Below are 21,717 nucleotides of genomic sequence, written 5' to 3' on the forward strand. Positions count from 1 at the left end.
GTTGGTCCAAGTCGAGGGGTCACCTTTGTCGCTTGACGTATTTAATGAAAGATGGCACAATCCTGCTGCGTAAGAGTTGAGCAACAGTTGTCCATGCGTAACAGTGGTGAACGCCTGAGCTCACGGACCTGCTGCGCTTGCAGGAGCACAGGCTGTTCAATGAATAAAAGGTGAACCTTAAAAGCCTTCAATGAACAAAAAAAAAAAAGGTCTAAAAAAAGTATAAAACTACTTATTTAAAACAATAAATTGCATGTTTTGAGAATGTATGATTATTTATTAGCATCAATGCCCCAAGACATATCTGGACAATTATACAAATATATTTGCAATTATACAAATTAATCATGTTAAATTTTACATAATAAAACAATGGATACTGCTAATAAATAAGACTAATGTTTTTGGAGACTTGGTAGATTTTAAACAATCACCTTGAGACTGGTTGAATAAAAGTTTTTGTTTGTTTGTTTGTTTGATTGATTGATTGATTGATTGATTGATATCGATCGATTGATTGACTGATTTTTATATTCAATAAAAACAATTGTTCACAAAAATACTAAAGCGTGAAGTCTTTAATGTAGAAAACATGCATTTTATACACAATCTATTTCCTCAGTTACATAAATAGAAAATAAATACACATCTAATTTTGTTTCACACAAAGCAACGATGATTTGTTTTGCAAGGAATTCAAGAAAATCAAAGGTAAACATGTCACAGTTATATTACATAAGTCTAGTTCACAATGCCAGTGCCAGGGTTTAAGCACTGATCCAAAAAAATAAAAAAAAATCTATTGCAAGTTTATTTGGCCAATGTAAAATGGCTTTTACGGCATTCATAACATTTTGAAAAACTGAACTGTATAGATTCATCTTGGACAATGCTGTTCCACTCAGTCACTCTGTGGAGAAAAAAAAAGTGTTGTGATGACCTCAAAACTGAAATGAAATGACTAAAGACTGCATAACCATTTGATACAGTTTCTGGCACTTACAAGATCATCCAGATCGTCCATGGCAGGTGGCTCTCCTTTGTTCTTCATGTCATTAAGCATCTGCATTACAAAAGAGTCATTACGTTTTATAGAAAATGTAGGAATTTATTATGATCTCAACAAGCTACAAAGTCGTGACAATAAGTGAAATGATAACAGCTTCATCCAGAATGATAATTGCATTACCCAGATTAAGAGACTTACATCTACATACTGCTCATATTCTGCCATGCCATCTTCCTCCTCATTTTCCCAGTCCCTCCAGTTATCAAAATCTACTAACAGCCATCCTGGCTGAAAGGGCAAGGAGAGAAAACTCATCATTAAATGACAGAACAACAGAGATAGATAGATAGATAGATAGATAGATAGATAGATAGATAGATAGATAGATAGATAGATAGATAGATAGATAGATAGATAGATAGATAGATAGATAGATAGATAGATAGATAGATAGATAGATAGATAGATAGATAGATAGATAGATAGATAGATAGATAGATAGATACCTTTGCTAGATCTTTCTGGAGTCGAGGCCATGCCACATTTTCCTTTAATTTCCTTATTAAGGTATTAATTGTTCGGTCAAAGACCTTCACTGTTGAATCCTAAAAGGACATCATCCGCAAAGTTGTCATGAAAACTGGTTGTCATGGATGAAATTTAATTTACATATTTCACTTATTTCATGCACATGCACTTATGGTCAACAAAACAAGCCTTTATTTGAAATAAAACAGAATAATATGTTTCAATGTCTATAGATTTATTATGCTACCTGAATTACACATACTGTAAGATTCAGGGTTATATCACAAAAAGGATGGTAAACTACTTACAGCTTTTAATACGCGGTCATAAAATTCAATCTCATTGTAGATATTGTTGTCATCCACATCTTTACAGCTGAAAAAAAGTGATATATTATTATTATTATTATTTTAGACATTTTCTTACTTGTAAATAGTGAAATACATTATGTATCTAGTTTCATTATACATTAGTTTCAGGGCCCAAAAAACACTTTATTTATCATGTAAAAATCCCAAAGCTATTCTATAGCTCAGAGGTTGCTCTTTTTGAGCTCCGGAGACTTAATGGAGGTAAGATTAACTCAGTTTCTCCTAAAATTCCTTAGGATAAATAAAACAATGCTACGTTTGTGTTTAGCAAGAGTATAAAGCTATACAATTTGATCTTTTGATCTATAAAATTGATCAATAAGAAAATTTGATCTATAAGAAAGTTCTTTAGATTGTAAATTGCTCTTCACACTATAAGAAAAAAAAAACAGTTCTTTGCAGCACTTGTGTGTAAGCAAAATTCAGAATTTGCTTTGTACTTAATCTCATTGCTGTCTGAGAATCATTTCAGTCTGAATTTCCTATGGGATATTACTGAGAAAAACTGAGAAACTCAAAAACAATCATACAAATAAATAGATATTTGATATAATAGATATTGGAAATAAGATCATTTTCTTACCTCATAATAATTTTTGTGTCCTGAATATCTACTTGAACATCTTTTGGGTTTTGAATCGCAAAGTTGATAGTGATGTACTTTTTCCGGTCGTACCACAGTGTTCTGGCTGGTTGACTAAAGAAATGAAAAGAACCAATTTAAGCAAAGTATTTCTCATTTGGTTACCCTTTAAAAACAAAACTTTCTGATCTAACATGATGAAACCATTTTGAGTCTAAGTTCAGAGTTCGTTGTGAAAATCACATGTACCCTTCGTAGAAGACATGAGCATGCGGCTTCTACCGTTTCAAATAAACATCCATGTTCACACCTACCAGTCCTCTGGTCTCACAATCTTTGGCATCTTGATTCTCGTAGATTTGAAGTAGTTTGTGTAAATGTTTTGACTGATTTTCCTTAAACGTGTAGAAAAGACTTGACTGGAGAGAGTTCAGTGTGTGGCTCGCTGGCTGAGTGATTGACTCTATTTTTAGGATGGATGGTATCAGCTGCTGGGAGAGGAACATACCACTTCACCCTCACCCCCCTTTCCTCATCCCATTTAAAGGAGGTGGTGGAACACTCGGGAAAATCACTGAAGCTTCTACCCTCACCCAGACATTAATATTCCCTTTACACAAACCCTCCCCCGGGTGAGAATCTGCTAGAACAACATGCAAACCTCAACCAATGTTTATTTGAGTCTGATGCAAACATCACAGTAGCTTAACCCTCTCAGGCTCAAATTAAGTTTTAGTAACAGGAAAAATCTGATATTTGGGGAAAATTATCATATGGGGTAGTACAATAGAATCCTGACTTTTTTTTTTAGAGAGACCTTCACATGCAAGGCGTTCTGGGATGTTGCAGATTTGCAACATTGGCCCATTGTGGTAATTAGACACTGACGACTGAATATGATATGAACAATAACTTTTTATATACAACTTTTCAAACAATGTAACAAAGTGCCCCCCCCCGAGCCAACAAAGAGCCCCCCCGGAGGCAGAGGAAACCCCCAGCAGCCGACACAGACCCCCCACCCCGAGGACCCGCACCCCCACCCCCCCCCAGACGAAACACCAAGCCCAAAGCGGCACCCCGACCAGCCCATGGACAAATTCGTGCCCGAACACACCTCCCACCAATCCAACCCGCACGCAGCCACGAAGAACGGCCCAGAACCGAAAACAACCCCCTCCGAAACAGAGCAACCCACCGGTCCACACACCCCGACGACCGCAGCACGCACGCCACCGCACCGCACGCACCGGCAGACGGCAACCCGCCACGACCCAACCGCGACAGCCACGGGACGCAAGCGACCCGACAATCCGCGCACACACATCCACACGAACGACAACACCAATGCGAAGCAAAAGGGCGAGCCCGGACACGATCCACCACTCAAGGCGCGCCCAGCTCCCGAGAAAATCCGCGCCAACCGCCCAAAGGCTGAACCAGAAGAAAACCACCCCACCGCAGACGATCCCCCTCAAAGGAAAGACCGGAACGAAACAGCACACCAAGAACAAGCCGCACAAATGGGGAACCAAGGCCCCCACCCGTGCAGGTGACACCGGACCAGTCCACGACCCCGAAGCACACACCGGAAAAGGGACCGCGACCAACGAGCGCGGACCCGGCGCCGCCGGCAAAGCAACACACTGCCAACAACAACATGTTGAAAATCCAACATCCCAAATCCCCACCGAGCAGGGCACGCCCCCAAGCCACCCCGCCACGTGGCACCCCAAGAAACAGCCCCTGTCTCCTGCAAATAAACAGTAGGAAAAGAGGACGACCATCATTGGAAAATGATCCAACGTCCCATCAAGCTGCCCCACCTCCACCTCCACTTCAGAGGATCTCTGCACCATCGGTTGATGTCAGATTAGACCGATGCGATCATTTCCCCACCATGCTGAGAAACGTGGACGATGCAGACTGTGCAAGAATGGCTACACGCAAATGGCCTGCCTGAAGTGCAAAGTACTTCTGTGCTTTACAAAAGACAAAAACTGTCTCCTGGAGCACCACACGACAAAGCGACCCAGAAACACGCCCCACTCAGCGAGGACCCGAGACACCGGACCCCCAACACACTGCTACCAACAACGTGCCACTCCACCGGCAACACCAAGTCCACGCCCCCCCCCCCCCCCCAGTGCACACCCCAAAGCCACAGACCAGTCCAGCGACACCCGCATGAGCAAAGACCCCGACCCCCCACCCACGCGGCCCGCCCCCGACACACTGCCCCACTCCAATCCCTCCCCCGAAGGGGACCATCCGCCCACCAACGGAGCGCCCCCCCCCCGCCCCCCCGGCCCAACCCCCAAACAACCGGCACGGACCCCCCCAAGAACCGGACGCAACCCGAACAACGGACCGCATCCAGGCCCCCGCCCCACACCGGCACCGCCGCCCACGTGGATGCATGCACGCAGACCAACAAATCGCCCACGTCCCACGACTGCTGCAACCGGGCCGCCACCCGCCAGCGCACGCGGCACGACGGCACACGCACCACGGCCACCAAGACGCGCAAACCAATGAACCGCTCCACCCCAGAAGGGGCCGCCCCCAGCTCCGGGCCACCCCTAACAACTGCACACAAGCCAGACCGGCGAGAAACACACCCAAACACAGACCCGTCCACGAACCGATCAAAACACCACCCCGGACCCGGCACCCCGTCCGGGGGAGGCGAGAATGCAGGCCCCCGGAACGAAGAGCCCATGCCAGCCGCCGGGGGCCCCTCCCGCCCCCAAGAAAACCCCCCGCCGACCGGAGCCGGGCCCGGCCGAGGCCCACCGCCATCCGGGACCCCAGTGCCACCGCCCGCATGCATGCCACGAATTTCAACATCAAGGTGGTTGAGATTAGCTTTTGGTATTGCTGCCAGTGGCTTATCATCATCAAAGCTGGAGTCAGACTCGTATGCTTCAGGAGATTCTGATTCGCAAATGTACTCAATGACTTCCCTGGCTGAGTAAAACTTTCGTCTGCCTGCCATTACACTCTGCAAATCCTGCATAGAGAGTATTCTGTTAGGTAGTTTGCCAAAAAATGCTTTGACACAATGATCTGTACTAATAAAAGTGCCATGGAATTTAGGCTACATCAGTTTTCCTCACTGCACAGTCAAATGAACATGGTATTGTGCCATTGCTTTTGATCAAATCTGCCTCTGATTGTTTGTAACTTCACTCCAAATTATTACATTTTCCATATGATATACCCTCAGTGACACCTCAAAGTAATACGTAAACACTGGTGATAGGAAAATAACCCTAGCATAAACTGTTGCTCAAAATATAGGCAAACTAGTAGATAAAGCATGTGGTATCCAGTGGTACCTATCTGGCCACACGTTGCAAATCTGCAACGTTGAAATAGAGCTGCACCAGGGGAAAAATCCAGAAGAGATAAAATCTACTAATTGGCATTTTACTGTGTCTATATACACTTATGATTCTTCTTATGCAATTTTAGTTTCAAATTAATGGAGGTTGATAGTGATACTTGCACGAAATTGATGCCAAGAAAATCAGTTTCAGGGAACCCATGGAAACAGACATGTTGGAAGTGAGATCTACACTGCCATCTGGTGAGCAAGTGGGAAACTGTTTGTTGCTAATGGACAACCAAGTCCTGCAGTGGTACTTCTGAGTAAAAAAAACTCATAAAATATGTATCTGGAGTAATAAGGTAGTTAGATTTTAACTGTTGCAAATCAGCAACACCTGCCTTGAGAGGGTTAAGGGCTGTTTACAACTAAAAAACAAAATTGTAAGTCGATTTGGATAAAGGTGTCTGCTAAATGACTAAATGTATATGTAAAACCAGAAAACTTGTTCTCGTTCATTTACATAACAACAGCCTTTTGGGGACCTAAAAACACAAACCTTTGAAAACGGGTTTCAAATTGCTAGTTTTTGAAAATTATACTGTTATCGTCTCCGTGTAAAACTACAAAAACGTGAATTTGTGAAAACGGTGGCGTCATGCACGTTTATTACGTGTTTAGTGTATAGGCACGTATAGTGTCTTTACAAAGTGACATCGCCAACTACTGGCCTGGCAGCAGAATATAGCGTTTTTAATCATTTTTGCGGATCGTTGTGATCGTTGACAATGTTGTTGTAGCCTATGCAAGCGAACAATGCAAAGGAAAAACTTTTCTGTTTATAGTTCAGCGTTGTCGCATAAACACACCTTTAAAGCCCATACTTTTTAAAATAAAGAGCTAAAACACAATTCAGTTCAATAAACTTTACCTATATCTGTTTTCTTTTATTTGTGATCAGAATCTTGCTGATATGAAGCAGAAAGAGATGAAAGGCAGAGAGGGTGTAAATGCCTTTGAGGAAAGAGAAGTTTCCAGTTTCCCCAAGAACTGATGTTAATGAATCTAGTCATAAATGTAATTGATAATGGTCTCAAAGTGGGGGTCCTACAGCGCCATCTGTAGAGATTGTGTGCATTGTCAATATTTTGCAATGTTAAATGTATATCATTTTTAACTTAGGCTACATTTTTCAATAGAGTGACAGTAGCTTAGCAGGTAACTAAAGGTAGGCTAGCGGCACTATATATTTTCAGCAGCATGTCAATAACTTATTTATTTATTTATTTATTAACTTATTAAATATATTGATTTTACTAACTTAACTACATTCAAATAGTGAGACAGAGAAGCTGCTCTTTTCAAAACAGTGTACTTTTTTCCACAAAGCTACTATTTTATTTATTAAGGATCGTAGTTGATCTGTGAAGGGATTCGTTGATTAATTTAAGAATGTTATGTTTTTGACATATTCTTAAATGTGGAAAAGGGGATTTTACCTCAGCAGAATGCATCCTAAATTTAGGTTACAATGATTGCTCTGGGTTTGTAAAGATGAAATTTACCTAGAAGTCAAAGCTACAATAAAATATAATCAAAATTAACATAATTTAAATTGACGTATAAAAGAAAAAAAGATCGTAGTTTATGTTATCTGCACCAATTTTTTCAAACATAAAAAAAAATAACATTTGACATTCCTCACATTGGTCGGCGCTTCAGCGTCGCCATGTTTTTCGTTTCTACGTCACTTCCGCTGTGATCCTGTGTGGCGCGAGTCGCGAGAGAGTGAACAATTGGCGAGAACAGAAACACACAAACTTATGAACACATTGCTGCTGTATTATATCAGATAGCACAGAACAAATATACCCGTTTGACAAACCTGTAAAAAGGACAGCGTTTGGATTTATCAGACGCAACATGCCGCGGAGAAAGGTGAGAGAAGATGCGAGAATTGCCCGGTCGCCTCAGCGCGGGCTAAATGCTAAGCTCAATGTTTATTTACATTCTCGGACAAAAATAGTGTGTTTTCAATTACTTTATTGAAACTTTTTGTCAACGCTATTAGCGGCTAACATTTTATCGCATGAGAATTGATAAATGCTGAAGTGCCGCCGAAATGGTAGTTATGTTTTAAAACTGATAATGAAGCTAGTTAGCAATTTGGCTTTAAAACACAACCCAGACTGTATAATAATAGTAAAATGTTTCCGTTTGACTGTTGTGCTATATGTATGTTGTTGTTTGTGTCTATAATTCTTATTTTTATTCAGACCTGTTTACACGTGCATGGTGGTGTAACTGTGTTGACACCATGTTTGCAGAGAACAGCAGGCAGTAGTTCAGAAGGGACTGCTGATTCTGATGACTCTGGAGATCATGAGAAGACTGACAGCTCTCATAGTGAAGCCAATCAGCGCAATAACACCCGTATGACCCGAGCATCACTGCGCCTGAGCCAGAGCTCTCAAGGTATAAACACACAGCTGATGATACATTAGTTTCTCATGCAGTATGTGCCAGTTTATGGGTTATCAAACTTAAGTGCGAACCTGGTGCGCATCAAACAAGTGGACTCTGGTGTGGTTGGGCTGAAATAAAAATGCAACAAAGACATCTAAACAAACCAAAAACAGGACGTGATCTCTCAAAATGCGACCCTTAAAAAGAAAGTACTCAAGGATACCTGTTTTTTCCTCATCATAGTTGCGTAGTTGCCCATTACAGTTTGATACAGGTGTCGGAACTGCATCTTCTTGCTGCAGATCTTCATTTGTGTGTGACAGAGGAATTCCTGGTGCTGTTTTGACTCCTTTACACACTTTCTAAGCTGGCTGTGAGTTCACAGTTGGTAAAAAACACCGCCATATGTACATACATACAACGAGCGCATTTAGCACACAGTATAATTTTGGTTTCTTTATGTTCGGGAGGTTCCGTTACAAAATATTCGCCATAAAAGCAGTTTCTTTGTTTTGTATCTTTAGGTTCGGTGTTAAAAATGACAGTGTGAATGTTAAGCGAACCTGGATTAAATGCATTATTTTCTTTTTTGGTCAAGTGTGAACACCCTTTGAGTCACTTTGGATAAACGTGTACTGTATGCTTTTCATTAATAGATGTAATTACAAATGTATTGTTAGTTTAAAGTTACTTTAGAAAGTACTAGTTCAGGCATTTCACCAGGAATCCCCGTAATCGGAAATTTAGCATGACAGCAAAATATTTACCAACACACATTTTGCATGTAGGTTCGCTGCGCTGACCAACAGAAAACTGCTAGATTATTCTTCAATTAATTCGAAATCCTGTAATTTATTCCCAAAAATATAATTATAAACATCAAAATATAAATTGCAGACAGCTTTTCAATTTTTTTGATAAAATCAAAAAAGGAACCAAATCACTATCATAGGTGAAAATAAATTAAGAAAAACAAAAAGCAGTGTTAAGTGTTAAATGGTATGGCACTATATTCTTCAAGGACATTTTTCCTCTAAATATATTTTGTTATAATTATTAAAAGTTACTTATTATTTTTACTTATATTATTCCCTGCTGCAAAGCTTTATGTGTTCTATTTATTACCTATACATATGTTTATAAGAAGTTAATTCTGTTCCTGATCTAGATGCTCCTCCGGATGTGAAGCAAGCAGCAGAGAGAGACGAGTCTCCCCCCAGGACGCCCACAGGAAACGCACCCTCATCCGAATCAGACATCGACATATCCAGCCCCAATGCATCCCACGATGAGAGCGTGACTAAAGACCAAAAAGACTCTGGCAGCGATCCCTCCCATCGTCCAAAACGCCGCCGCTTTCATGAGAGCTACAACTTCAATATGAAGTGCCCCACACCTGGGTGCAATTCTCTGGGTAATTGCTCTTCAAATTAATTTCCTTTTGCATTTGCTTAATAATCAAATTCAGTGCCAATGGTTTACAAGGGCTTAATTGGAAAAAAACAATGTTCGCAGTGTTTTAAAACATTTCAAATTTCACTGGATTGTTTATAGTTAAATTTAAAGTGTAAGTTGCAGGTTAAATTTTTCACGAAGATAATGCAATGTGTTTATTAAACATAAAGATAAGAACCGCCCACCATTGTTTTTTATACCAAAATGCTGATATAATATGAAAAGTTGGCACTTTTAACTGTGGTTTTAACCGCTCCCGCTACCTTCCACTAGATGGGGCGTGACGTCATATGAGGAACTCACTAGTAGAGTTACCGTACGCTTGCAGCTATATGCCTTACATAACTGCAGAAAAGTTGGTTGTATGTTTTATTTGATAAAAAAAATATGGATAAAATAACTCCACTGTAAACATACTCGTGTGTGCTGACTTCAAGGGGACCGTGATCCTGCCTGAAATGAGAATAAGCTATTCGCAAAACTAACGGGTTCAGGCACGTCAGATCAGCCGGTCGCAGGTCGAGCTGTTCCACTAAACTCCAAAACGCGTTCACCTCACGGCAGCACACACTCTCCACTGCTGATAGCCCACACAAACACAGTGATGGGGACATCGATCTCTCTTTTTCTTTTCTGACAATAAACATCGCTAATTAAATCGTGAGAAATTGATAACGCGTGGATTGAGGAAGGGTATTACATGACGTTTGAGGCGGCGATGAGACTAGCGATTGATGCCTGTGCAGTGTGTGCATCTCTACAGCTCTGATTTGGACTGACTTACTGTAAGTAAATAATGTATTCAGTTCAGTCGTTGTCCCTCCTTGCTATTCTACATGACGGCAATATTTTGAAAAGACTTGCTTGTTCCGTTATATTATCCGGGTTAAGTTTGCACCAGGCTAGACTATAACGTAGCTAACGTTACTCACCAGGACACTTGGCCAACCCTCCACTAATTCTCCTCACACCAAGCATTAATAACTCTTTGAGTGTCATGGCTGCCCTCTCTCACGCCTGACCAGTTAAAAATTGTAGGGCTGTGGTCCATAAAGAATTTGATGGTTTCCCACTTCCTCAGTCGTTCTCCAATAGCCTTAATACAGTAGGAATCTAGCAGAGTATGGGTTGCGAGTTCCTCTTGTGACGTCATCACCCAGTAACTGAAAAAACACGCTACCGTTGAAGAAACCCCAATAAATGTTATTTTAACGCATTTTAAGACAGAAATAATTAAATATATACATATAGAGCACTTTAATTTACACATTAATTGACTGTGGTAGTTAACCTGCAACTTACACTTTAAAGCTAAAAACTGTATGTTTTTTTGAATTTCTTTTATACAGGACATTTAACAGGGAAACATGAGCGACATTTCTCCATATCAGGATGCCCTCTCTACCATAACTTGTCAGCAGATGAGTGCAAGGTGTGTTTAGCCTAAAGTATACTTGGTTATTTGCTATTATTAAATTGTATCTTTTGGTTACTATCTTGGATTGAATGAGATATGATTTCAGTGACTGCTAAATTGCAATGATCATTTAGCGTAAGCATGTGTGCTTTATCCTTTTCTAAATTGTTTAGCACTTTTTCTGTTGTTTATCTTTGTGTGCTTTTCATCTCGATCAGGTGAAAGCCATCGAACGTGAGAAACAAGAGGAAGAGCGCAGTCAGGGGCAGAACGAGGAGAACAGACATGCTACTCGACATCAGGTTCTCACCAAACAGATGTTCACTCAACACTAAACAAACATCACACCAGCGTGTTAATGCCTCTTAAGTGCATGCATGCTTTTGTACAAAAAAAGAGACACTTGCATGAAGTCCTAACGTCAGCAGCGTGTAGCCTTCGATTTTTAAGATGAGATGTGATTGTTTGCAAGCCATAAATTCTGTGGTAACCACAGTGAAGTTATGACTGATGAGCTATGCATGAAGAGCATTATCTGGATGAGACACAAAGTTCCTTTTAGTAAAAGTGTGATGTAATTAATTTGCATCGCTTTTCTACAGGCTCCAACTCCAAGACAGGTTCGATATAAAGAGAAGGTCATGGAGATTAGGAAGAGGAGGGATTCTGGCCTGACAAAAGACCAAAAAGAAAAGTACATGGTAATAGTGTTCTCTCAACGATTTTCTGAAATATTTGTATATTAATGTTTTTGTGTAGTCATATAAGCTTAAAAGTGCTGCAGTGATGACGTATTTTAATAGGCCAGCTCGAACGTTTCGAATTTTCAAGGATTTTTCCATTGGCTTTTAGATAATTGCAGAAAATAAGCTCTGGAAAAAACTAAAAAATTTTAACTTATGAATTTTGAATTTTTTTTTTTTAATTTATAATGTATATATAAATTTCAGGCATCAGCGAGCCGCTATCGATATGCAGTGTATTTTTGATTACACTTTTGTGATCATGAGTAATCTGTACAGAAAGTGGCAGTACTCAACACACATTTACAAGTTAAGATATTTTTCAATGATTTTAAGTCATCTGTCCTTACTCTGGTCATGGAGCAAAGCAGACGCTTTGCTTATAATTGTGTTGTCCATTGTCCAACTGAACTAAATGGTTTTTATATCTATAAAAAAGCTAAATGACAGTGGGGGGCGTTGCCGCAGTGGGGAAGGAATGTGATTGGTGTTCGGCCAAACACTGTAATACTACTGCAGCAAGCCTATGGGGTATAATTGTTTATGATGTTTATGTATGTGATTCAACTACATCTGTTCATATTTGATGTATCAGGAGCACAGACAGATACATGGCACCACTCGAGAACCACTGCTGGAGAACATTACCAGTGATTATGATCTGGAGCTCTTCAGAAAAGCTCAGGCCCGCGCATCAGAGGATCTGGTATGATTACACATTCCTCGCACGTCACACTTGAAACTGTAAACTCTACCCCTTGGCTTGCATCCCATCAAATTGTAAATAAATTAAGAAAATAATCAGTTGAGATGTAATTTTCAAGTATTTATTAACTGACATTACAATGTGGTTATGTAATATATAAAACACTTTTTGTTGAATTTAGCAAAAATGACTATATGATGGTATACTGTATCTGTGATATAAAATTACTTGTGCTGTGATTAATACCAAAGTTCTTCTGTTACTTTAGCTGAATTGGCTGTATGTATAAATTTGATGTCCAATGTTTTTGGTGTTTGCAGGAGAAACTGCGTCTGCAGGGTCAGATCACAGAGGGCAGTAACATGATCAAGACCATCTTGTTTGGCCGTTATGAGCTAGACACTTGGTACCACTCTCCCTACCCTGAGGAGTACGCCCGTCTGGGGCGTCTGTACGTCTGTGAGTTCTGCCTCAAATACATGAAGAGCCAGACCATCCTGCGCAGACATATGGTATGAAATCTACCTTCCTACCTGCTAAATATATTTGAAAGGAAAGTTAAGTTTGACATTTTCACTCCTATGGGGTATATGCAGGCCAAATGTGTGTGGAAACACCCTCCTGGTGATGAAGTCTACAGAAAAGGTGCCATCTCTGTGTTTGAGGTTGATGGGAAAAAGAACAAGGTGAGGAATTGATGTTAAATGCACTCATTGTTCATTGTTGTATTTATGCAAAGGGGTTCTGGATGTGTTTGTAGCTTTGTGAAATAGACCATTTCCCCTCTTATATGAAATTCTCGTCTGTTGATGAGTGTTGTTTGCTACATATGAAACTGATATTTTCTATACCTTTCCTAACAGATCTATTGCCAGAACCTCTGTTTGCTGGCCAAGCTGTTCCTGGACCATAAAACACTGTACTATGATGTGGAGCCTTTCCTGTTTTATGTCATGACTGAAGCTGATAACACAGGCTGTCACCTCGTGGGATATTTCTCAAAGGTAATGTGGTGCTGGAGTCAGCGTATAGTGACTTGCTTGATCTAAAATGCACAATAACATAATCACTTAACACATTTGCATTTATGGCCAGTGTCCTACTATCCATTTTTTTTTTTAGTGATTTTCAGTCATGAGCCTCATTCACATAGACTGAAGTCTTTGCTGAGGTAAAGGTCCTCTCCTCTTAGAACATCAGAATTGCTTGAAAAGATTTAAAGCCAGTCGGTGAGGTGTACTCTTGTGGCGTTGGCCACGACCAGTGAACTGCTTCACATTTAATAACTGACTAGTCAAGGGTTTAAAACCTCCAATCAGAGCTTTTCTGGCTTTTTCAGCTTTTAAAGTTTTACGATTTTACCAGATTTCATAATGTAAAGAGTGTGTAAATACATATGACAAATATCAAATCAGGTAACTGGATGAGGTAAAATAAACCCTGCGTACAAGTTGACATTCTCTTGCTTTGTGCTTGCGTGAAAGTGCAATAATGTTCAAGAAAGTTCTCAAATGAGAACAATTGTGATTTATCTCAATTTATAATTTGAGCAAAATAATCGTATCTCTTTATTCATTATCGGTTAGCCCCATAATTTATACACATATAAATTAAAGCAGAGGCAAAAACAACTTTATGAATGTCCTTTTTTCTCAATGAAATGGTGGATGAACTTTCCACAACCATGAAGGGACAAACACACAGAACACGCATTCAAAAGTCTCTGTCTGTCATCCCTCTTCCATTCTTAATCTGTTAGTTTTACAGACTTCTGAATGGATTCAGCAAAAACTCTTGGTAGCTGTAACAAATTTGACTAAACTAAAGTGGTTAGTGGGATGCTGCTTTAAACTAGGGATTGATTTGACAACAATTGATTTCATTTCTCTGTTTTCATCTGTATGTTTTGTTCTAAATATGTGAGTAAGGATCGACTGGTTTAGAGTGCCAATCCACGGGGGTTAATTAATTGAAGTTTTTATTTTAAAGAAATCAAAATCTGAACCAGGCTAAAGTGTTTTGTGGGGGTACTAACCTGAAGAGCACTTCACCCTAATTGTGTGCTGAAAGTCTCATAAATCAGCAGAACATGCAAATATAGTGCTACGTTTATTTGCATGTTAATTGTGAAAAATGTTAACCTGTAGTGTCTTTGAAGCCTTTTCCTGTATCGTAACATTGTCAGGAGAGTTTTCATAATTGCTGCTTTTTATTTCCATAGGAGAAGAACTCGTTCCTGAATTACAATGTGTCTTGTATCCTGACTATGCCACAGTACATGAGACAGGGCTATGGCAAGATGCTGATTGATTTTAGTGAGTACCTGTGATACATCCCTGTCTTTTTTTAGAGCTGGGCGAAATGGCCAAAAAACACTTTGCTTTTCATTTATTATTTTAAAACAAGTGAACAGTCAGTAATAAAATAAGAACAAATACACAAAATAAAAGCAGAGATGAATACTAAATAAAGTTACAAAGTCTAACAGTAGTATTCAGGTACAGAAATGAATAATTTAGCCTCAATGTAAAATAACACTTTTTTTTATAGTTTAATCTTTGTTAAAGCTGTATTTTGTGGTTTTATTAATATTAATCACACGGACAACAGTTGGAATTTTAGCTGTGTGCTGTCACTTAAGACCGAATGCACGGACCGAAAAAACCGACAAACATTCGATTTCTTTCTCAACTGTTCACTTATGACAGAAACGAGAGGATAATTGCAGAGATGGGTATTTTGACACAATTTTGTGTTTATGTGTCCGTTCAAGGGCAAGGAAACGCGAACGAGGAATCAATTCGGTGTTTGAACGCTGTCTGAAACACGCATATCTCTCTCTCTCTCTCTCTCTCTCTTTCTCTCTCTGCGCGCACGCTTCGGATGCGATTCCTATAGCTCTGAGTGTGCGCACTGATAACTTGCAAGTCCTGATTTTCGTCTCTTCTTCTGCGTTTAAAATTGTTTGAATTTGTAAATTGCCAAGGGTAAACACATCCAAATATAAACTTAAATTTAGCAGTTAATCCGCGAATCACATGTGTTCCGAACCATGGGGTCTGATCCATCCGGATCAATTGCGATCCGTTCCACCCCTAGCTGGTAAGAGGACACATTCAATTATCTGAGCTTATGTTAGCCTACATTTGATTAACTTGTAGGTTTCAAATTTGACATAGGGCACATTTAATGTACAACAACAAATGTTTTAGCAAAATTTATATTTTAGTCAGAATTATTGCCCTCCTATTAAATTGCGCTCCATCTATTTGCGTGCATGTGCAAGGCGGCGCTCATTCACTGAAGTCTGTGAAGTTTAGCGGAGACTTGCTTGCATAAGGCTCGCCCACTTCTGACAGCAAAATGGAAATATTTGCAAGAATTTCTAACATTTACAGATGGAAAATATACCTGTGAAATGTAAGTTATGCACTGAGGAAAACACATCTCAAACTTATTAAACAGCGTAAATATCTGTCAGAGCACCTGACAGGGCAAGCCTGCTTTAAACAAATGTGCGTTAACTACATCTGAGTTATTTTAAAGCCCGTAATATAAAGCATATCTCATGTCTTTCCGCACAGCAGCTCACTTATGTCCTCCACTATTTTTCAGATGCGCTTGTAATATGGTATTGCCTCATCCTGTATTGTTTTTAAGATATATTTTTACATCGTACAAACTCGATATACCGCCTCAGCCCTATCTGTTATACTGGTATTTGTACGAGTTTGCGATTAAGTGCGACAAAGACCTTTATGGATTGAGTGCTGGACATAAAAACTATTGTATGATACTTTTATCATCATCATATTGTCATACAGAGTTGTAATGCCATTACATCTGGATGCTGTTATTCCTCAACACATGCATCACATTGTTTGTTTGGCATGGTTCTAGGTTACCTGCTGTCGAAGGTTGAAGAGAAGGTTGGTTCTCCTGAGCGCCCTCTCTCAGATTTGGGCCTCATCAGTTATCGCAGCTATTGGAAGGAAGTTCTGCTGCGCTACATGTGCAATTTTAAGGGCAAAGAGATCTCCATTAAGGGTAAGAAAAGTTTGTAGGCATGTTCACTATGGCATCCCTGTAAAATCCATGCAGGATTAGCATTGTTTCTTGTTTTCTCCTGTTCAGAGATCAGCCAAGAGACCGCAGTGAACCCTGTGGACATTGTCAGTACGCTGCAGTCACTTCAGATGCTCAAGTACTGGAAGGGGAAGCATCTGGTCTTGAAGCGACAGGTATCAGGAAATTCCTTTTTTCTTTTTCCTTTTTTTAAAAACACATTTACTGACTACATGTTTTATAAATTTGTTTATGATAGGGCTGCTATTTTCAAAGAAGGTTGATGATGATTAATCTTTCAATTATATCTATTCAATTAAAAAAATTAAGCGATTTTATATCTAAAAAAAATTGTATATAAAAGTTCAACAAATAATTTATCAAAAGGAATATTTTAGACTAAATTATTGTTCACATGCATGCAAGTAGAGATGAAACGCAATGAAAAATTTCATATCACTATTATAGTGACCAAAATAATCATGGTTATGAACTGGAAAAGTTGTCGAAAACCAACAAACAAATAACATTAGCTATGCACTTTTTATTGCATTAACATTAAATTAATAACTAAGAACGATGGACAGATTTTTAATGTACTAAAAATGTTAGTTGGGTGACTTAAAATTTAACTTTATCTACTCATTTAACACATGCTAAATGTTCAAATAAAGGTTTGGCAGAATTTTTTTTTTTTTTTTTTAAATGATAAACCTCACATTTCAGCCTATTTCATCAGGCATTACACAGAGGAATGTAGGATAATATAAAAATCTGTCGGTTCCCCTTTCCTACAATCATTCATTCATTCATTCATATGTTATTTCATATAATTGCTCCCCGCGCTCTGCTTTCCGTCATGTTTTCACACAAAAGGAAACCTACGCAGCATGGGCCGGTTGCTCTACTTTGATTAATTATGATTTGATTAATCTTGCTTTTAGAACAAGCTTTTTTTGTGATTTTGAAAAGGTAATTTTACAGGAAGATTACTTACTGTATGTGCTGAGGGAAACACCTCAAGCTCACAAAACTGCACAATCTGTCAAAACACCTGGCAACGCAAGTTACTCAGTTAATCAGTACGTTTTAAGGTACAATGTAGATGTATGGTTATAAGTAAATTACGTATCCACTGCTGCCTTTTTCCCCACAAGTTTAACAGGATTTGTGTTAGCCATTTTGTTTTTTTTTCTGTGACAAACAGTGATTCTTTTTTTGTTTTGTTTCTGAATGGCACAGGACCTGATTGATGAGTGGAAGGCCAAAGAGACCAAAAGGGGCAACAACAACAAAACCATTGATCCCAGCTCTCTGAAATGGACCCCTCCCAAAGGAACCTAATGGACTTACGTTACATTTCATACTTAACTGCCGTTAAATATTTTTATGACTCCATCAGTAATGGCTTTTGCAATGGCTTCAGCTGTTACTGTCATTTTTGTCTCTTTTATGTGCTCTTTGTAACTTCTGGAATCTCTCACTTTTGTTTTATACAGTGCTATTTATTTTTTTGATGTCTCTGGCCAAAGTATTTTCTTTGCCCCAACATATATTTTAAAATTAGAAGTATTTTGAGTTTTTAAAAGCAAAAAAAATGTTTATCAATAGAATGTAAAAAGAAAATGGGGCCTTACAAAAAAAAAAAAAAAAACCTTTAGATTTACATTGATAACTCATTCTTAATTTTCTTCAAACATTGTTTTTTGGTTTATTTGTGAAAATGGTTTCATGTAAATCAGAACCGGGAAAAAAAAGAACGGTCATTTTTGATAAATACTTTTATTATGTCACATTTGATATATTAGGCAAGACATTTACTTGCTTAAAAATGCTCACAGATGATGTTCTCATTAAGTGTAATGTTGGTTCCAGTGAAGAGTGAAGAATAATTGTATACTGATACACCGAGGCCAGTGAAGTCTGTAATACAGCATTGGAAAATGTCAGTAGTACTGCAGTCTGTCCCATTCCTCTTGAAGATCTGCTGTGTGAAGAACATGATTTCAGATTTATAAACTGCTGGTTCATTTTATCATTTTTGCATAAATGCAGTTCTGATAACCGTGTTGTACCTGTTTGTTTGTTCAAATCTGCAGATTTGTCCATTGATGTACTGGTCTCTGGGATTGTTCTTGTGACAGCACCTACAGATTAATATAATCAATTTTACGCCAGGTATAAACCTATGCAGCGTAGAACCAACAGTACTAAATTAAACATCATATTGCTGGTGTAAGCAGAGCTATGTAAAGCCATACCGTCTAAAGATCTCTTGCCCATGAGTCCCACAAACATGTCCCCCTTATGCCCTTTGAGGAAACAATGCAAGTTTCTTTTAACCAAATTTAGACAATGGCCAAAATGAATCTGTTGAGATGTAAATATGCTATACGATTTAGCAGTTTTTAATTCAGATATGTGCGTTTACTCACTTCTTCGTTCCATTTTCACAGGCTGGAGAACTCCTAGGAAATAAGATTATGTATATATAATGAAGTCAAAAATGCAATCTAATTTTTTGTATGGGTTTTTATTTATTTATTTTATTACAAATTGTTGCCAGCATTGCTTGGGTACAAAAAATAATTTGACAAGGCCTAAAATACTGCATTAGAAAGTTAAATATTCAAAACCTAATTAGCTGTTAAAAAGTCATTTTAAATTAGACTCCACAGTATTCTTTTGTAATAATTACAATACAACATATATTTCAAATTGCTAGTATAATTTGAGTAAAACATTTAATCCCAGAGCCAACAAAAGCAAATCTGAAGTCTTACCGGAGCGCTTTCCCATTAACCCATAAAACGGATGAGATTTGGATCTCTTTAGTAGACTGGCTAGTGTCTCCTCCACTGGTTCATCCTGTGTTAACAACCAAACCATTTTGATAGTGGATGTGAAAGGAACATTGCATATCCTTTTAGTTTTAGATGAAAAATAAAACATTCTTTTAGCACCAACATTTGTAATGGATATAATACAGACTCATTTATTCATCATAACCGCAATGATTACTTAAATGAACAATCTGCTTTAAATAAATGTATGCAGAAATCATTACTCACCTCCCAATTATCTGACATCCAGTGGTCTCTGTTTAGAGTGAAAGACAATCCTTCAACACTGTAGGCAAGAGCAAGTATGGTGAGCATTAATGCTGAGAGTTTACAAATCTCCATAAGGACCAAAAATGTGGAATTACAAGTATTATATATATGTTTAAAAAAAACACTGAAAATGATCAAAATACAAAAGAAAACTTTCTCAAATAATAGATTTTTTCCCCGTCGCTATAGTCTGTCCAGCTGGCAGGAGGGTCTGCTGAAATCAGAGGTGTTTTCTGTTAGTGGTGGCTGCATTTATATCCATACGCCTGCCAATCCCCTCCCAAAATCACGTCACCACCACCCCTCTGCCATAACCAATTCAATACCACTTTAAAAAAGGTATAAAAAATAAATACCACTTGACTTAAATAATAAGTGACTCCATTTTTGATCCACGATTAATCAACGCATCACACGTCAATGAAAATGCAAAATAATTCATGACACAATGTTTGATTTTTTTTAAATGTTATTTAATCCATTATTAAGTCCTTTTATGGAGGTAGGGAATCATGGATATAAGATGTACAATATTGCATTACTCCCTTAAACAAAACTAATTGCATTAGTTTTTTTTTTATGGAAAGAAATGAGTTGCGTTACTTTTGCATTACTTTTTTCTCACCTGGGCTTGGCTTACTTGTTTTTGTGTTTTAATAACAAAAATGTTTTGGCAGATTTATAGGCCCTTTCGCACCCGAAATGAACAAGCCTCAGGCTGAAGGAAATGCAAATTCACTCCTGTACAGTAGAGGGCACCGCTCAAACAAACAAAAATAAATAAAAATAAACACAAATGTGATTTTTATCAAAGTCAATTTTCCTTAGGTTGAGTCGGATCATCGAAGTTCAGCAAATACATTGGTTAATAAAGTGAGACTAAATACATAAATTATATTTGTGCTATTTTACATTTGTTTTTATTCATTTTGAGGAATACTGAATCTGTTTTTGTTTAGTTGAGTAAATGCCTGCTCACATTTAGTCTAGAATAACCGTCATGTTATCACAGCACACACAACCGCACTTAGTCCCGATTCCTCTCAAAATGTGGACGGACAGCTGTCAGTCAATGGGAAAACAAAGTAACTTGGGTTACTTATTTGAAAAAGTAACTCAGATATTTTGTTGTAATTTTAAAAATAATACGTTACTATACTAATTACTTGAAAAAAGTAATCTGATTACATCGCTCACGTTACTGGTAATGCGATACTTACCCCCAACATTTATGACTTCATAATTAATAAGTGCACTGTGGGATAAACATACAAAGCTTATAATTATATTTCTGACACTTTGTTTCCTGAGCTAAACAAATTGACTAAGGTGTCTATGAGACTGTAACAGGGCTTGGCAAACAATCCTTTCTGTTGCGCAAGTAGTGTTGACTAAATCACTAAGTACTTAATCGTTCAGTAAGCTCTTTTCACATATAAGATCCATGTAAGCAAAAGCCCATTGCTTTCAAATGAGCCTGGGTTTACAAAATCAGTAAACTCAAATTGTTCAAGGAATTGTTTGAGTAGCTACTGCAACTTGTTATACCACTTAGTAGTTGAAAAGTGATTTAAATGAAGTATTCTGCTGAAAAGTGATTCAGGTGGTTTAAAGTGTCAGTCCTATGCATCATCATTTGGCTTTGTTTAAATGATTCAGGTTCATGTGCACGTGGAATAATATCTTCTGGACAGTGTCTGTTATGAAACTCACTTTTTGATTGCAAACCACTAGAACAAGACCGTTTTAGATCATGGATTCATGCTGAGGGTCAACCTTTTCTTCATACGTATGTCTCTATACAATGCATATAATGGTATCAAAATTAAAAGTGAGGATTTGATTAAGTCAATGTCTGAGCAGCATCCTTCCAGAACGCATTCATTGTTTCTTTGAAGCAATTTAAATGTACTTATAAAGTACTTCAAAA

The 21,717-nt window shown here is 38.4% G+C and overlaps 3 protein-coding genes across 3 annotated transcripts; 1 reads left to right on the forward strand and 2 right to left on the reverse strand.

Moving 5' to 3' along the window:
• Positions 1-560: 560 nt before the first annotated feature.
• On the reverse strand, positions 561-3,067 carry ptges3l (prostaglandin E synthase 3 like). The gene is made up of 7 exons (XM_081392757.1): positions 2,806-3,067; positions 2,492-2,605; positions 1,846-1,912; positions 1,516-1,614; positions 1,208-1,297; positions 1,004-1,063; positions 561-910 (listed from the first exon to the last, which is right to left on the reverse strand). Exons 1-7 carry the CDS (start codon positions 2,832-2,834, stop codon positions 902-904), a joined length of 468 nt encoding a protein of 155 aa, XP_081248883.1. The 5' UTR covers positions 2,835-3,067; the 3' UTR covers positions 561-901.
• A 4,467-nt stretch (positions 3,068-7,534) lies between these two features.
• On the forward strand, positions 7,535-18,626 carry kat7b (K(lysine) acetyltransferase 7b). Its single transcript, XM_081392746.1, has 14 exons — positions 7,535-7,760; positions 8,150-8,297; positions 9,457-9,702; positions 11,093-11,175; positions 11,379-11,462; positions 11,763-11,861; positions 12,499-12,609; positions 12,930-13,121; positions 13,206-13,295; positions 13,473-13,613; positions 14,831-14,924; positions 16,510-16,656; positions 16,744-16,850; positions 17,917-18,626. Exons 1-14 carry the CDS (start codon positions 7,746-7,748, stop codon positions 18,016-18,018), a joined length of 1,659 nt encoding a protein of 552 aa, XP_081248872.1. The 5' UTR covers positions 7,535-7,745; the 3' UTR covers positions 18,019-18,626.
• Positions 18,621-19,859, reverse strand: LOC308706367 (uncharacterized protein; the record flags this gene model as incomplete). Its single annotated transcript, XM_081391961.1, has 5 exons — positions 18,621-18,661; positions 18,750-18,821; positions 18,936-18,986; positions 19,458-19,542; positions 19,746-19,859. The coding sequence occupies 5 exons, from the start codon at positions 19,857-19,859 to the stop codon at positions 18,621-18,623; spliced, it is 363 nt and encodes a 120-aa protein (XP_081248087.1).
• Between the last annotated feature and the right edge of the window lie 1,858 nt (positions 19,860-21,717).

This window comes from Scardinius erythrophthalmus, assembly GCF_964197995.2.
Source record: "Scardinius erythrophthalmus genome assembly, chromosome: 18".
Classification (NCBI taxonomy): domain Eukaryota; kingdom Metazoa; phylum Chordata; class Actinopteri; order Cypriniformes; family Leuciscidae; genus Scardinius; species Scardinius erythrophthalmus.

Bases quoted from the DNA above. Each gene is read 5' to 3' on its own strand.
- ptges3l (XM_081392757.1), bottom strand. From the start codon at position 2,834: ATGCCAAAGATTGTGAGACCAGAGGACTG. The intron at 2,606-2,805 runs GTAGGTGTGAAC...TCATTTCTTTAG, and splicing joins ATTGTGAGACCAGAGGACTG to TCAACCAGCCAGAACACTGT. The intron at 1,615-1,845 runs GTAAGTAGTTTA...ATGTCCTTTTAG, and splicing joins ATGACCGCGTATTAAAAGCT to GATTCAACAGTGAAGGTCTT.
- kat7b (XM_081392746.1), top strand. The intron at 13,614-14,830 runs GTAATGTGGTGC...TTATTTCCATAG, and splicing joins TCGTGGGATATTTCTCAAAG to GAGAAGAACTCGTTCCTGAA. The intron at 16,851-17,916 runs GTATCAGGAAAT...TGAATGGCACAG, and splicing joins ATCTGGTCTTGAAGCGACAG to GACCTGATTGATGAGTGGAA.